Source organism: Bactrocera latifrons, unplaced genomic scaffold (genome assembly GCF_001853355.1).
Source record: "Bactrocera latifrons isolate USDA-ARS-PBARC rearing strain unplaced genomic scaffold, ASM185335v1 scaffold_90, whole genome shotgun sequence".
In the NCBI taxonomy this organism is placed as follows: Eukaryota; Metazoa; Arthropoda; class Insecta; order Diptera; family Tephritidae; genus Bactrocera; species Bactrocera latifrons.
In genome coordinates this window covers 484,560-500,308 of record NW_017537601.1, presented here as the reverse complement: position 1 = coordinate 500,308, position 15,749 = coordinate 484,560, and the positions used below count along the sequence as shown (strand labels likewise).

Below are 15,749 nucleotides of genomic sequence, written 5' to 3'. Positions count from 1 at the left end.
AAAAAAAAAAAAAAAAAAAAAAAAACAAGTCACAACCGAATGACAGAAAGTGGGTCAACACTTTAGTGACAGCAACTCTTTGTGAGCGCAAAACTACGCGCCAAAGTCAAGGAGACCAAAAAATGTGTGAAAACCGGTGTGGAGAAAACCGTAAATACTTAAGTGACTAGAATGATAAAAATAAAGGTGTTTGCGGAACGCTCTGTGTTTTTGTTCTTCTTGTAATGTTTTCTTCTTTTTGCTCATACTCAAAGTCAAGAGAATGAGCGAATTGTAGACTCAGACTAGAAATGCGCTCACAAGCAAGCGCTCAGCTGGAATGTGCGTACTTGTTTACTTATTCAATAATCAGCAGTGATAACTGTTATTTCTGGTAATTACACCTGAATGTCTTGCAGTTTTGCAAAGCAAAGTGGTCCAAATGGTGGTGTAATGAGTTTTTGTGTGCAATTGGGCATATTAAGAAACACTTACTTGAGATAGACTTCCGGATTTGCCAAATAACTCGCCCAATCGGCTAAATAGAGCGTCGCCGACTTGATCCAACGTCTGCGGAACGATTGATTGTTCAGCGAATCGAAGAGTCTGTCATAATCCAACTTGCCGTCGCGTCCTTTGAAACCCTATTGGATGACAAAAAAATAAAGCGAGTTTGAAAAAGAGCTCCACATTTTAACAATTAACGCAATGACTCTACCTTCAATATCTTATTCACACCCGACTTTTCGTAGAGTGCATCGGAAAGTTCCGAGTTCGAGAAGTGATCCCACACGACGTGTATGTGCTCCAAGAAGGGCGGCAACACCCATGCGTGACCTTTGTGCTTCTCTTGCGTCTGTTGTCCCTCAGGACCGGCAAACGAGCTTACAGCCTGCATGACCAACGGCAGCAGGCTCATTAAACCACCATTATCCCCCGTGTTCTCAACTTCATTCTCGCGCATATTCACATTCGCATGCGCGAAGCGTCGCTGCTGATGATGTTGATGCTGCTGCTGCTGGCCATTGCCACTGCCACCGCTGTTGGCATTCATGAAGACCGAAGCAATTTGCATTATGGAATCCAAACCAATGCCGGCATCACTGCCACCACTACTACGTGCACCAACACCTGCCGCATCTGCGTCGGAATCGCTGTTGGTAAACATTTCCAGCACATTGCCGATGATGGCAGGATCGAAACCACCACCACTACCTGGACCTGCACCATTTTGCCCCGCGTTAGCCAACAAACTGCCGATACCGGAGAGTATTTGCATAGCGCCGGCTGCGGACGCCTTGCCCTGACCAGCCGCACCACCGCCTGCATTTGCATTCATGAAAGTGCCAATAAGCGAGGCGACACCGGCAAGACCAGCACCGCCACCGGCGCCACCACCACCACCACCATTACCCGTTTGGCTGTTCAACGCCTCCTGTATGAACATGGAAGCCATGTCGAGCAGTGGATTCGAATCATCTTGCTGCTGATTCGCCGAGTAAATGGTGGACAAGTTGACGCAAAGCAGCGCCAACAGGAAGACAGCCTTTCGCAGCAGCAACATAATTATTTGTCGAATTTAACTTTCACAATTCGCACGCACGGCGTAAAGTCTAAATTGTCTTTTGATGGAATTCGCTACACGCCACTGACTTTAGTCGTTCGAATGCGGTTGCGCGCAACAATTACAAATATTTGCAGCACCAAAATCTCAACGCTGTAAAGCAAAAGAGCGCTTAATAAAAAGCAACAACAAGCTAGCAGGTATATGTATTTATTTATTGTAGTTAGCACCGCGTATGCGCGAAAGCGTCCGTTTGCTTGGCAAGAAGAAAAACTACTGCTACGCGCTCGCACCGCCTAAAGACGTTATACTTTCTAAGGAACTTTCTTTCCACTGCGCAACAGGTAAATATGAATCACTTCTTGCGCCATCGTCCACAAGCCGCACTCAAAACACCGCTCGTCGTCTCAGCGCTCACCTTAGCGCGCCGCGCAGTGTTGACTCGTCTGCAACTTGAGTGAAATCACAACGAACGATTGACACACACAAAGCGCTGAGAACACTGCAAGTTGTGGCTTAAGAAGCCATGAGGCATAACGTCGGCTCAGTGTGGTACACGTCAGTGTTGCTGCAGCGTATTGAGCAACATTTCATCGCAACTTCGCTGTGTATCCGGTTGTTTGTGTGTGTGTGTGCAAATGTTGTAAGCGCTATATATTTTCGCTGAGCCGCAACTACTCAACTACTCAAGCGCTTGAAGTGGCTCAGATTGTGTGTTTTGATAGTGGTTTACCTACTTTCTTTCAGAATACCGCTGGTTAGCAATTTGCACTTCTCAAGCCTGCACTTACACACACACACACACACACTTTTGTTGTGATATGTAAATATTTATGTTGTTTTTACCTTTGAATTTTGCAGTTTTCGGTAAGTCTTTGAGTCAATTTTGGGCTACAGATTTGGCCACACTCTTAATTTTCGTATTCTTCCTATAACTGAAGCGTTTAAATTAAGAATTTATGCATATCGCTTAAATATTTTTCGGCTACGCACATATGCATATACATACATACATACAAATTGTTGTGGGTATAAATGGGAAATGAAACAATTCAAATCTTTGTAAAAGTGATCATCAAAATCTCAAAATTTTCGGCGTTACTCACTTCTCATCATGACTGACTTCCAGATTGCATGCGTTTATTATATATGAGGGGGAGTTTGAAAATTTGAAACTACACGGAGCCAAAGGGTAAAGTAGAAATATGTATAGCGTTTTCAGTCTCAAAATATTTACATTAATACATTTATGAGTTATTTTACATAGTTTTAAGTATGACATAAAAAATATGATAATATCTATTCGCTCTTCTATCTTCTCCGAAAAATACATTAAGAAGATCAAAGCTTTAGATTGAAAGTTCTTGAATATTGTAGTCTCCCATAAGCTGGATTAACGCACAAAAAGAGTATTCTGGGTACCCATCCCATGCCTTTGCTTTAAATATAAGATCGTGGAGACAATTTAAAGGGGTCTAGAGCGGGCTCCAACTATTTCTATTTCTGCTTTTCCCTACTATCATTAAATTTGTCAACACCCTGCTAGATATTGGACCTAACCAAATTTACGAGCGATAAAAGTAAAGGTACTTTATTAGCAGCCTTTTTTGTCAGATCACGGTGTTGTCGTATCAAACTGTCATGTTATTTTTGATGGGCACTTCGTCATGAAAAGACTTACGCCTGGACAACGTTTACAAATCGTTCTACTTTATTACGAAAATTCACGTTTCGTGCGATTTGCTCACATTATGGTCAACATAATCGGCCTACTGCGCGTACAATTCGCAACTGCAGGACCCATCTTGAGACCCAGCATTCACTATCGTACAATATTCAACCGAAAAGATCACATTAACAGTCGATTCGGAGCGGTTCGCAGCAACTTGGACAAATTTTACGTTGAGATCTTAAATTGAAAGCTACAAAATACAGCTTGTACAAGAACTAAAGCCGCTCGACATCGCAAGGCATCATCACTTCGCTTTATGGGATAAAGTTTGAAAAGTTCCAAGAAGATCTGACGTTGTCGAGCTAAGTTTTGTTCAACGATGAGACCCATTAGTGGCTCAATAGGCATGCAAACAAGCAAAAAGCTGAAGACATTCAAGAGCTCCCATTTCATCCAGAAAAAGCAATGGGTTGGTAGGGTTTGTTGGCTGGTAGAATCATCGGTCCATATTTCTTTAAAAATGATACCGGTTAGAACCGTCAATAACAACCGTTATCGTACCATAATTTGATGCCTGAAATTGAAGCTCGTGATCTCGGCAACATTTGATTTCAACCAGACGGCGCCACTTCTCACAAATCGCATAACGCGTGTCATTTTCCAGTTTCCAGTCGAAATGGTAGAAACGGCCAAAATTTGAAAGAGATAATATGAAAAAATAAAAGCTAAAGAATGTTCTTTCTAATTATACTAAACATTCCCCATTAGATTTAAAGTTTCAGTATTTTTCTTTAAAAAAGTAGGCAACTTCGAAATGGGTCAGCCCTTACTATTTAAGTTCCAAAAAATAAAAAAATATGAGCATCTAGGTTTACCTTTTATTTCATTGTTGTATAATGTTTTTCACTCAAGCTTTTATGGCAAGTGCCAGTATTTTTGAAAAAAAAAAATTCGAAGATCCGACTTTATTCACTTATGTATATATAGTAACCGCCATATAAGTTTGACCGAAAAATTATATCGACCAATGAAATAAGAGTATGTACGGTTCATATTTTTCATTTTTGAAAAACTATAATGTTATAATAATGCTTTCAAAAATCCTATCAGCCTTCGAAGAAATTGCTTTTTAATTATGACACAACCACATGAAAAGGCTATGTTTGGTCTAATATCCACATAAAGAATACTTTTTCGGTATTGTGTTATCTCTCAATACTACATTTCAACTTTGATGAAAGTGGTTTCGTTGACTGGTGAATCTGACCCTAAATGGCCACAAAATGAGCTCTTTTCTTCCCCTTTTAAAGACATGGTTTGTACCTAAGCACGGAAGCATTTGATCTCTTCTAGCAATGACTAATAGATTGAAAATAATCGAGTTGGAGAACTAAGCTTGTCAATGCAATCATTATTCATGACTCAAATCCCAAAATAAAAATCTCCAAAGCGATTTCAACACTGAAGGAACCTTGAATATGAACGTTTTCGAAAAAACAATAAATTTTCATTAATGAAACTTCCGCTGTTATTATTTTGTCGGAGTTATTTCACAAAAACCCAGCTAAATGAATTTGTACAGTTTTTATGCCGATTACTTCAAAAAAGGGAATAAAACGTTTTTAAAGCTTTGTTTAATCTATTTATAGAACCTTTAGAGGGGATATATTCCTAATTCTTATTCGAACTGTCCTTGGAGTTTAGAATAAATGGAGGTGTTCTTCCGATTTGCTTTGTGGCATTGTGGCATTTTAGGCTTGATGTTGCCAGACGCAATTGAAAGATTTACTTACGTACACCAACCTAAGCTGCCTAAACTAAACTAATTTTATTTGACTCATAAAATTGATGAGAAACTAGATCATTAAAGATTTACATCCGGAAATTGCCTTTCCTTTCGAGGGGGGCTCCTATTAAAAATAACATTTTACAGTTTTTTTTTTTACTTTGATCGGCCGCAGTTTGGAGCTTGCTGTGCTGTAGTTATACAATTAACTCAATCGGCTAGCTATGAAAGCCAACCAGACTATTCATTTGATAGCTCTAACTATGAATTAAATGTGCGTTTTTTACGAAAAGTACCGTTTTTTTTTACGTCAACCGGTGGGAGGAGTGCAAAGCTTCCGTTGATAACTTACATGTATAGACGAATACATACGGTATATACTATAATATACACCTGTATATATTTTATGGTCGCTTGCATTTCAACCGGTTTGTCATGAGTCCAAATACAGTCGCCTTCAGCTACTCTATGAAAATTCGTATCAAAAAAAGCCACACGCTGCGGCCGCGAAGCAAATGCTTTGCAAATAGTTTTTGGCTTTCACTGTCACTTCCATGGATTTTCACATATAAAGTGATACTTGAGCTGCATGCATCACGTCCTGCCACCTACTGAACTGCCGCATGGCAGCAAGTTAGCAACGCAATTTCTACCACCTCGAAGTGACGCTACGTGCCACAAGCGCAACAGTTTTTCGCGAGACCTCGACATAAACGGATGTGAAACAATCGCCCGCCCGGCTTGAGACTTGCGACCACCGACACGCAAAATGCAGCTGACATTTAAAGAATTGGATAAAGACATAGCCGCGCGCATTGATGCGCTCTTCCCCAAGAAGGAATGTTTCGTTGAGGTGCTGCCCGGGCATGTGGTGGTGCCGCGTAAATTCACGAGCATTGCGGATTCCATACGCGAACTACCTATCTACGAGGATGATGTGTGGTTGATCTCTTATCCGCGTACGGGCTCCACTTGGGCACAGGAGATGATTTGGCTATTGGGCAATAAACTGGACTTCGAAGGTGCCAAACAGATGCAACAGTTGCGTTCGCCCTTAATTGAGCTGTCGGCGCTCTTCAGTGAGGATCATCATGAGTGGGTGACGTAAGTCGTATCAAAGGTTATCGCTGGTATTTTTCACTAACACGGCATAACTTATGTAGAAACTCGATTGGCAACACCGTTGATGTTGTGCGCAATATGCCACGTCCACGTTTTGGACGTTCACATCTTACGTGGGACTTGCTGCCGCGCGGTTTCGATACTGTGAAACCCAAAGTAATTTAACCGATTTGAACTCAATTAAACCCAATAATTTTGTGTACATAATTGTTACTTTATATATTTCTTAGATTATTTACACCGCGCGCAATCCGAAAGACCTCTGCGTCTCTTTCTATCACTACTGCAAGTTGGTGCATGGCCTCAAAGGTCCCTTCGAAGACTTTCTTGAGCTTTTCCTGGATGAACGCTCGCCAATGGGCTCATATTGGAATCACGTTTTACCTTTCTGGCAGCGTCACAATGATCCGAACATATTGTTTTTGAAATACGAAGACATGAAACACGATCTACCGCAAATCGTACGTCGTTGTGCTAAATTTCTCAATGTGAACTATCAACTCACCGCTGAGGACTTAGCGCGCATTTGTGAGCATTTGAAATTTGACAAAATGCAGGCGAACCCTGCCGTGAATTTAGAGCCCTTGTTGAATAATGTCGACGATGGTCGCAACAATAACATCGATAAAAGCGGTGTTGAAAGTAAATTCATACGAAAGGGCAAAATAGGTGATTGGCGAAATTATTTAACAGCGGAATTATCGAAACGCTTCGACGAATGGATCGAGCGGAACTCCGCAGGAAGTGGGCTTGTTTTCGAATATGAGTAGTTCATTCGAATTACATCGATAAAACATGTTTTTATATATTTTTTTTATAATATAATTAGGTTAATATCTTGATTGCATTACACTAGTATAGAGACCTAGATATAAGATCATTTATATATATATTGGGTCGTTCATTAAGCAATTTCGTTTGATGACAACAGCTGTCTATTGAATTACTTTGCAGCCAACTTCACACTTAATCGCTTTACCGTTTTATAATTGAACAGCTGATAGAAGGGCTTGTTTGTAATAAATTTTCGTAAATTGTTGGTAATATTTTTTGTTTAAGCCCTACGAAGACTGTTTTGCCATCGAAAGGGTAAAAACGCAGTTCAAGCAAGGAGGAATTATGTGATCTGCGCGGAGATGTTTTGACCGAACGCCATTGCCTAACTAATTTAGTTGGCAAATTTCGTTCCGACAATTTCGATATTGAGGATGCAAAACGTCCTGAAAGGTCTTTTGAAGGCGATGTCCGACGATTAATTCTGAAGTATTCAGCTGAACAAAATGAGTGAAACCTTCACACAGAAGAAGCCAGAAATGATCAATAGAAAAGTTTGATGGCTCCGCAAAAGCTCTAGCAGCTTGAAGGAGATGTGCTATAGATGTGACTCCAGTTCTCCAGATTTGGCACCTTCTGTTTCTACTTCTTACTTGTTACGTTGTATGTAAAATTTTTGGGTTGAGCGAATCTTACATTTTTTTCCTGCAATGAGCGTGGAATCAATCTTCTGCAAAAGGATATTGGATTAAAATGAAGAATGTATAATTTCATAAAAGGTTTTACCCAAAAAAAACCTGTGTCCCGGATGAAGTTCGTCAGTACAAAAAGTTTTATTTGTGCAACTACCGAGATATTGTCGAGGACCCTCCACCGAGAGTTGTGAACATTTTTCCATGGAAAGCACTCGCACAGAAGACGATCTTCAGTCTCTTTTTCTTCCACCTATTGGCTGTTTCTACAATGGTCGTGGTTTGGTATTCCCAGTCAGCATGGCATGTCTGCCAATAAGAGAGTGACCTGTTAGCACTTCTATCAGAGACCTTCTGTCGTACCTTTCCCGTATTTCATTCTTGCCACTTTTGCCTGCCTTTTGAGCAATTTAGAGATTGACTCCTCAGAGACATACATATATAGTAACTCCCCCTCTATCGGCATCTAATTGTGTCATCTGCTTCACTGTTACCAGGAATATCAATATGTCCTGCAACCCATTGTAGGTTTAGCGTGAAATAAGATGTTAGATCCACTAAGAACTTTAGGCACTCTTTCACTATCTTCGATAAAACCCTCAGAAAGCTATATTTATGTCCTCAGAAAAAGGATTTTTCATAAATTTTGTTTCGGTATCTCTTTTGTGGAATGAGTTACCCGGTGGAGTACGCCAAAATGGTACTGACTATGTTTCATAAGGATAGCATTTCTTCCTTCTATAAAGTTTCTAAAATTTTAATTTTTCAACAATGCTTATATGCTCTTTGCAGCATGTTGCGATAGTATAAATAGTTGTGAATTATTTTCGGGGGTTTCTTTTAATAACCATACTACAATATCAATCAATTTATCAGTTAAAGCCTATCTGTTAATAATGTATAATGTTTTTAAAAGGCTTGCGGCAATAAATTCTTATCAAAATTAAAAACATAGAAATCTATACAGTTCCATCGATAAACTCTAGTTGGACACTGACATGACTTTACACACTTTCTGCCTGAATTTACTCCTCTGGGGCACATAAAACCCCCTCGTTTGTATTATTCTTGAGCGCAAAGAATTCGACAGCGAATATTTAAGGAATAATTAGTAAGGTTAATTCGTGCAAAACAATAATAATGTTTATTTTTATAAAACAATTAAATTAATATAAACAAGTTTAGAAATAAATTTTTCGACTTCGGTTAACGATTCGCTTATTTTGTTACGGTAAAATGGAAATATTAGCAAATTTGTAAAATAAGGGCTCTTTTTATTATTTTTATAAAACAGTTAAACTAATAAAAAATTCTCATATCACAATATAGACATATTTATGTAACTCACATGTATAGTCGAATAGCAAAAATTCGGTTTATCCTACCGAATATTATGATTTCGATACAACATCAATTCACTTGAAGCACAAATACAACCCTGCTTATCGCTATTTGACAACTGCATTAAAATTGCAAACAAAAGAAAGATGCAAGCGTTTGAATAAAAGAACGCGCACACAAAAAGCATCAAAATACAACAAGCAACGTAAACGAGCGGACGTGAAGTTTTATTAATATTTCGTTTCAAATTAAAACAAAGTGTACGTATATACATAGAAATATAGTGAGTCATCTCCTTAAAGGGTTCCAACAGCTTTTTTTTTTGAAACTTCTACAAATTTTACGAACAATAACAAAATTACAAACAACAATGAGCGTGTCAGAGGATCAAGTTGGTCGAACAAACGACTTAATAGACGCCTTCGGTTCGCTAAATTCAGCGTCCGGTTCTTCAAATAGTAGTTCAGGTGGATACTATACTGGTGCTAGTAGCAGCGGTGGTACGTTTGGTGGTGGTGCAATAGGCCAACTTGCAAATGGCTTTGGCAGTAGCTATCATAGTTACACAGCGAATATGGTAGCCGATCGCCATGCAGCTGAATATAATATGCGACACAAAAATCGTGGAATGGCGTTGATATTTAATCATGAAAATTTCGAAGTACCAACATTAAAGTCGCGTGCAGGCACTAATGTGGATTGTGAAAATTTAGCACGAGTGCTTAAACAACTGGATTTTGATGTGAAAGTGTTTAAAGATTGCAGCCTCAAACAGTTGAAACAGCATATAGAGTGGGCTTCCCAACAAGATCACCGGGATAATGATTGCATTTTGGTTGCGATACTTTCGCACGGCGAACTTGGTTATATATACGCAAAGGATGCGCAATACAAATTAGATCAAATTTGGTCATACTTTACACCACAACATTGCCCCAGCTTGGGTGGCAAACCCAAACTCTTCTTCATCCAAGCTTGCCAAGGTGATCGACTTGATCCTGGTGTCACAATGAAACGTATCAATCGTACGGAAACAGATGGTGAGACGTCAATGAGTTACAAAATTCCTTTGCATGCCGATTTCTTGATTGCCTACTCGACCATACCGGGATTTTACTCATGGCGCAATACAACACGCGGCTCTTGGTTTATGCAATCACTTTGCGCCGAGTTGGCAGCCAATGGTAAACGTTTGGATATACTAACATTGTTGACTTTTGTGTGTCAACGGGTTGCGGTCGATTTTGAGTCGTGCACCCCGGATAATCCAGAAATGCATCAACAGAAACAGATACCATGCATTACCACAATGTTAACTCGCATTTTACGTTTCGGCGAAAAGGGGGCTTTGCGATAAGCATGTTATTTTACAGATGCTTTATGTATTAATGAACAAGTGAAATCACAAATCGTTTTGTGCAAACTTCAAATTCTAGTATAAGACTTACTTGCTTAATATCAGCAACGAATTAAGCGTAATCTACTGAGCATTTTTAGATATTATACGGCATTCTATATACCTACATAAAAAAAATCATAACTAAACACATTCGTATGCATGTGTGTGCTAAGATATAAACATGTCAATTTCTATCAATAATACTCCGTTTCGTAGACAAATTTTTTTTGATGTCATTTAAATTATGCTATTTGTTGCAAACAACTAATTTTTAAGAATTAATCGATATATAATATAGTTTTTTGTACTTTTCAAAAAAGGAGCCACTTTTAAATTTAACAAGATCCTTTGGGCGCTATGTACAAAGTCTGTGTATATTTATAGTATATACTGCCATTTGTAATTGATCCAATATAAATAAAGACAATTTATACAAATTTATAATTCCTTAAATGTTTTTGTAACGACCCTGACCTCGAATAGTTGCCTTTTATGGGGAAGATACAGCATTCCGTCATTTCAACATAACTAATTAGATGACAATGATATTGAATTAAATAAGTCGTGGACGCCAAATTTGAACAAAACGCAGAATACAAGTATCTACTGTGTGAATAGTAAAAATCACGAATTTTATGAACAATCAAACCGCTTAGTTAGCTGCTCCAATTCGCAATACAAAAATATACACGTAATTTATTTTCTACTTCCAATTAATTATACAATACTAATTATTTATATACACAAAGTAAATTATTGTTTAAATTTTCTACGATTTTTAATAGGGTAAAGTAAATAAAAAGGGGTAAAAGAACAAAATATCAGTTAAATTTTATAAATGCACTTTTTTAAATTTCATTGAATTAACACCAATATGTTTAGATGTGTCCACCTTCCTTCAATTTACCAACAAGGGCATCCACATCTGGCACCAAAGCACCAGCTTGGCGCACAGGTGGCTCCTCAACGGAGACAACTTCAATGCGCGGTGTGGTATCAACACCCAAATCCTTTGGTGTAACTTTCTTTAATGGCTTCTTTTTGGCTTTCATTATGTTTGGCAATGTTGCATAGCGTGGTGTATTTAGACGTAAATCAGCGCTCAATACAGCTGGAATCTTTGTCTTTATTGTTTCCAAACCACCATCGATTTCGCGTGTAATGTTCAAGCCAGCATCGGTTTTTTCGATTTTGTTGCAAAAAGTACCCTGAGGCCAATCGAGAACGGCAGCGGTCATTTGTGCTGTCTGATTGCTGTCATCGTCAATGGCTTGTTTACCCACGATTATCAAGTCCGCTTTCTCGTCTAAGGCCAACTTAGCCAAAATCTTAGAAACATGAATTGGTTGCAATAAATCGTAGTCCTTGCCCGAAACCTCAACATGTACTCCACGATCAGCGCCCATTGCTAAAGCAGTACGTATCACTTCCTGAGATTGTGTTGGACCCACTGAAACAGCGATGATTTCTGAGGCGATCTTCTTTTCTTTTAGTTTAATAGCCTCTTCTACAGCGATTTCATCGAAAGGGTTCATTGAGTGTTTCACTCCCTCGGTGACCACACCAGTTTTGTCAGGCTTAACACGTACCTGTAAAAATATATATACATATGTATATTTTTAAGTTCAATTATTTGGCATAATAAATTTGCGATCGGCTGCCGTGTTTTTGATTACGCAAAAGTTAGGTTGATAAGCGTAAAGTAGAATTGATAAGCTCCAAGCGCAAACAAATCGTTTTTAGTTTATATCCTACAACATTTCAATTACCTTTACGGCATAGTCGACCACACGCTTTACTCCAACAAGGACACGAGACATTTTTGAATGTTATTTCCACAAATTTAAAAGGCACTTTAATGAATTAATTTACTATCACCAAACTTTTCCACATTGGTCTTCCAAAATTAGAATATGCACCCTGCAATAAATGACAGGTCCAAAGGTTGAGCGATCAGCGATATTGCCAGCCGAAGAAATACATATTTTGCATCATTATAGAAATACAGAAAAATAGTAGAAGTACATATTTTGCATCATTATAGATTTAAAAATGCTTTATCAATTCATGTTTGATAACAAAATAAAAATAAATTGATTGTTGTATTTTATATAAGTTAATCAGCTGCCGTGGTTGGTTCGGTTATTTACCGAACACTGTAACACAGGTTTAATTTTCATTTGCATTGATCACTCTGTACCAACAATTAACAGCTGACACGTTGTTTTGTAAAATATAAGAAATACAAGAAAAGTGATGGGTTCCGAAGTGGAGGCAAAAAAGGCTAAAACTGAAGAAAATGCCGCTGAAAATACAACAAATTGCGCGCATTGGGTGCATCGTAAGAAACGGTTTTGTAAAATGACAGTAAAAACAGGAGAAAAATATTGTGGAGAACATCAACCCGCAGTTCCTCAAGCATCACCTGAACAAGATGTAGCAAGCGCAAATAACACTCGGATACCATGTCCATTGGACTCAAAACATACTGTATTTAAGAATAAACTACAAAAACATCTTAAAATATGTAATGCACGCGACAAAGGTGATACACCGGCTTATATTGATAAGGGCATAAATGCTGGTGAAGTTGATAGCGATGCACCGGATTATACCAAGTTAAGAATAAATGAGTTACCCGATGAAGAATTCTACGGCATTGTAACACGTATTAAAAAGCTATATACAAAATTTGTTGAAAACAAAATAACGTCACTTGAATGTAGTCATAAGTTATTGGACGCAGAACTGGCTAACATCACATATGGCCCGGAAGCGCGAAAGCATTTGTTGCAGGCAGCGGCGCTACTGGGAATACTTGATAACGATCAACAACTACAACAAAGCACAAGTTACATAGAGTTTGGTGCTGGTAAGGGTCAGTTGACTTTTTATCTAGCACAACTGCTAGAAACAATACCTGATTCTCAAGTAGTGCTTGTTGACCGTATGTCGCTGCGTCACAAAAAAGACAATAAGATCGAAGACCGAACATTGGTGCATCGTATACGTGCAGATATTGCTGATTTTCGTATGAGCAGACTGGAGCTGTTACATCGCTCGAAGCGTTGCGTAGCCGTATCAAAGCATTTATGTGGCGCTGCTACCGATTTGACTTTGCGTTGCATTACCCAACCTGCAACTGAGGACTCAAATAAAAAAACACCAAAAACAGACTATATACTCATAGCACTATGTTGTCATCACCGCTGCGATTGGCAAGCGTATGTGGGTAAAAGCTTCCTGCAAGCGAACGGGTTAACGTGCCGAGATTTTGCAGTGATTAGCAAAATGGCTAGTTGGGCAATATGTGGTACCGGTATGAGCCGGGAACGTAGACGCGCGCTTGAGGAGCAAGCACAAACTCCCGTGGAAGTTATCGATGCCAGTAAGATGCAGCGACTGTGTTTGTCTGAGCGTGAGCGCATTGGTGACATGTGCAAACGCATACTTGACTATGGACGTCTGCAATATTTGAGAGAACATGGCTATGAAGCAGAGCTTAAATACTATGTGACGCGTGATGTGACACTGGAAAATGTTTGTCTGCTAGCCAGAAAAAACTAAGTTGGTATATTCATTTATTAAAATTTCTTTTCTTTCATTTTAATAAGCAACTTTTTTTCTTTACAGCGCCTCAAGTCACTATACTCCTAAATATTTGTAGTATGCTGTTTTAATATTTAGAAAATTAATATAATATATAAAAAAAATATATATATAGAAAAAATTGTGTGTAAATAAGTGAACAACTAACGCTAGCACTTTTTGTGTAATGCCTAAATGTATGCAATACTTTCCTTCAATCAAAATTGGAATTCGAGCAACATTTCTTAAGGTACTTTTGCACACTCCCAAACGTTTTTTATTTGTATACGTTCATATGTGTAGTTAGAATTGTACTTTATTTAATATTAATTGGTTTTATTTAGTTTTTTTGTTTTGTAAATTCCGTATATTTATTTATTTTTAGAGTTTGATTTGATTTTTTTTCTTAAACCATTGAAAATGTGATTTCCGCTTGGAAATAGCTCATTTGCGGTCAACTACTCGCTAAGAGCTTGCAATTAATTGCAAAAATCCCTTCACAACATACCACTTGAACTCTCAATTGACTCTGATTAATTAAAGAGCGCGACAGCACGCCCACGCCAACAGGAAAAACAATAAACCACAAATGTGTAAGCATGATTTTTTAAAGTGTTCGCTGTCGGTGTATATGTATGTGATTACACACATACAATGGTAGCAAACAAGCATGAATGAATAGATCACGAGAGATCGCAATGCAGCAGCGGCACATGGTTTTGTTGTTTATATAATGGATGTAAATACACATACATACATTATGTATATATATGTTCAAATGTATAAATATATCCGGTATAGATGCGGTGGTGTCTTTTTAGATTCTACAAAGCGCAAATCTGTCAATCATTGCCGGTGTCTGCTGATCACTAATTATGGGAATTCGTTGTAAGACAACAAAACCACGGATCGTTGACAAATTATGCGCATTTTTAATAATTTTGCTTAGCAAATTAATTATAAAGCTTTTAAAAGAAGGGCGTCAAAATTGACATACGACATGGTCGGCGCCGGCGCTACTCAACAGCGTGTATTATCGTTTGAAATAAATTAAGTTTATTAATTATGCGCGAAAAATAACTGTGTATAACCCAGCTATGAAAATATGTAATGCTGAAGGTGTACCCGAAGTGACCGAGTGCTCAACGGCTGTTGTTCGTTCGCTAGTCGGGTTTTCATAAAAGAAAGAGATTCGGATTTTTAACAGCCCGAAGACTGTTGACTTGGTAGTTTTCCTCAAAATTATGTGCGGTATAGTTTGTGCCGCTAGAACAATATACGAGGCAATAAGTGTTTGCGCGCAAAAGTATGCTTTGAGATTTTTTTTTTGTAGAGCTGATGTAGTTTGGATTTGTTGTTGTTGTAGCGGCAGAAGATACTCCTAAAGTAATTTCGAGGTATGACGCCGAGTTGGGAGTCCTTGGCCGGATAGCAATCCGGGTCCGCGCCGTTTACTTAGAGCCGACTGACTGTCGTGGCGTTGTAAAATATTGAATTATAGTATTTGGCAGGGATGTTTTCTACCGTCATAAGAACAACAACAACAACAATAAAATGTTGAATTATATTGAAAATTTGGTTAACGATCAGTAGATGCCAAAACAAGTTTGGTCCTAAATAAGTTTTGTCAGAACAAAAGCCCATTACTGGCATTGTCCTATAAGGCTCAACATTTGTGGAAAAAAGTACAGGCGCAAAGAGAATTTTTGGAATTTTAGACGTAATTCTTTCTAAATTTTCAAATTTTTTTTTTAATTTTCTTTGATATTTGTTTACATTTTTTAAATCTTTATTTTTAATTTTCTTTATTTTTTACTTTTTTTCATCATATA

At 38.2% G+C, this 15,749-nt stretch overlaps 5 protein-coding genes across 6 annotated transcripts in view; 3 read left to right on the top strand and 2 right to left on the bottom strand.

Moving 5' to 3' along the window:
* The window catches only part of LOC108977512, a 7,327-nt gene extending 5,454 nt beyond the window's left edge, over window positions 1-1,873 (bottom strand). The window contains exons 1-2 of the mRNA XM_018947226.1: window positions 698-1,873; window positions 475-623 (exon numbers count right to left, since the gene is read on the bottom strand). Of these exons, the coding sequence (XP_018802771.1) occupies window positions 475-623; window positions 698-1,543 (995 nt within the window). The 5' untranslated portion in view covers window positions 1,544-1,873. The remainder of the gene's footprint in view (window positions 1-474; window positions 624-697) is intronic.
* A 3,713-nt stretch (window positions 1,874-5,586) lies between these two features.
* Window positions 5,587-7,172, top strand: LOC108977499 (estrogen sulfotransferase). Its single transcript, XM_018947205.1, has 3 exons — window positions 5,587-6,105; window positions 6,165-6,279; window positions 6,354-7,172. Exons 1-3 carry the CDS (start codon window positions 5,771-5,773, stop codon window positions 6,891-6,893), a joined length of 990 nt encoding a protein of 329 aa, XP_018802750.1. The 5' UTR covers window positions 5,587-5,770; the 3' UTR covers window positions 6,894-7,172.
* A 1,873-nt stretch (window positions 7,173-9,045) lies between these two features.
* On the top strand, window positions 9,046-10,773 carry LOC108977495 (caspase). Its single transcript, XM_018947202.1, has one exon. The coding sequence runs from the start codon at window positions 9,301-9,303 to the stop codon at window positions 10,285-10,287; it is 987 nt and encodes a 328-aa protein (XP_018802747.1). The 5' UTR covers window positions 9,046-9,300; the 3' UTR covers window positions 10,288-10,773.
* A 368-nt stretch (window positions 10,774-11,141) lies between these two features.
* On the bottom strand, window positions 11,142-12,190 carry LOC108977491 (electron transfer flavoprotein subunit beta). Its single transcript, XM_018947197.1, has 2 exons — window positions 12,099-12,190; window positions 11,142-11,918 (listed from the first exon to the last, which is right to left on the bottom strand). The coding sequence occupies exons 1-2, from the start codon at window positions 12,147-12,149 to the stop codon at window positions 11,208-11,210; spliced, it is 762 nt and encodes a 253-aa protein (XP_018802742.1). The 5' UTR covers window positions 12,150-12,190; the 3' UTR covers window positions 11,142-11,207.
* A 380-nt stretch (window positions 12,191-12,570) lies between these two features.
* LOC108977488 (tRNA:m(4)X modification enzyme TRM13 homolog) lies at window positions 12,571-14,047 on the top strand. 2 transcript variants are annotated; one of them, XM_018947192.1, is made up of 2 exons: window positions 12,571-13,900; window positions 13,963-14,047. In XM_018947192.1, the coding sequence occupies exon 1, from the start codon at window positions 12,586-12,588 to the stop codon at window positions 13,894-13,896; it is 1,311 nt and encodes a 436-aa protein (XP_018802737.1). In that variant the 5' UTR covers window positions 12,571-12,585; the 3' UTR covers window positions 13,897-13,900; window positions 13,963-14,047. The 2 variants fall into 2 exon arrangements, with proteins under 2 accessions (XP_018802737.1, XP_018802738.1); XM_018947193.1 differs by having other exon boundaries at window positions 12,571-13,896; window positions 13,963-14,043.
* Window positions 14,048-15,749: the final 1,702 nt, after the last annotated feature.

Bases quoted from the DNA above. Each gene is read 5' to 3' on its own strand.
- LOC108977499 (XM_018947205.1), top strand. From the start codon at position 5,771: ATGCAGCTGACATTTAAAGAATTGGATAAAGACATAGCCGCGCGCATT. The intron at 6,106-6,164 runs GTAAGTCGTATC...TAACTTATGTAG, and splicing joins GATCATCATGAGTGGGTGAC to AAACTCGATTGGCAACACCG. The intron at 6,280-6,353 runs GTAATTTAACCG...TATATTTCTTAG, and splicing joins TCGATACTGTGAAACCCAAA to ATTATTTACACCGCGCGCAA.
- LOC108977495 (XM_018947202.1), top strand. From the start codon at position 9,301: ATGAGCGTGTCAGAGGATCAAGTTGGTCGAACAAACGACTTAATAGAC.
- LOC108977491 (XM_018947197.1), bottom strand. From the start codon at position 12,149: ATGTCTCGTGTCCTTGTTGGAGTAAAGCGTGTGGTCGACTATGCCGTA. The intron at 11,919-12,098 runs GTAATTGAAATG...ATATTTTTACAG, and splicing joins TGGTCGACTATGCCGTAAAG to GTACGTGTTAAGCCTGACAA.
- LOC108977488 (XM_018947192.1), top strand. From the start codon at position 12,586: ATGGGTTCCGAAGTGGAGGCAAAAAAGGCTAAAACTGAAGAAAATGCC.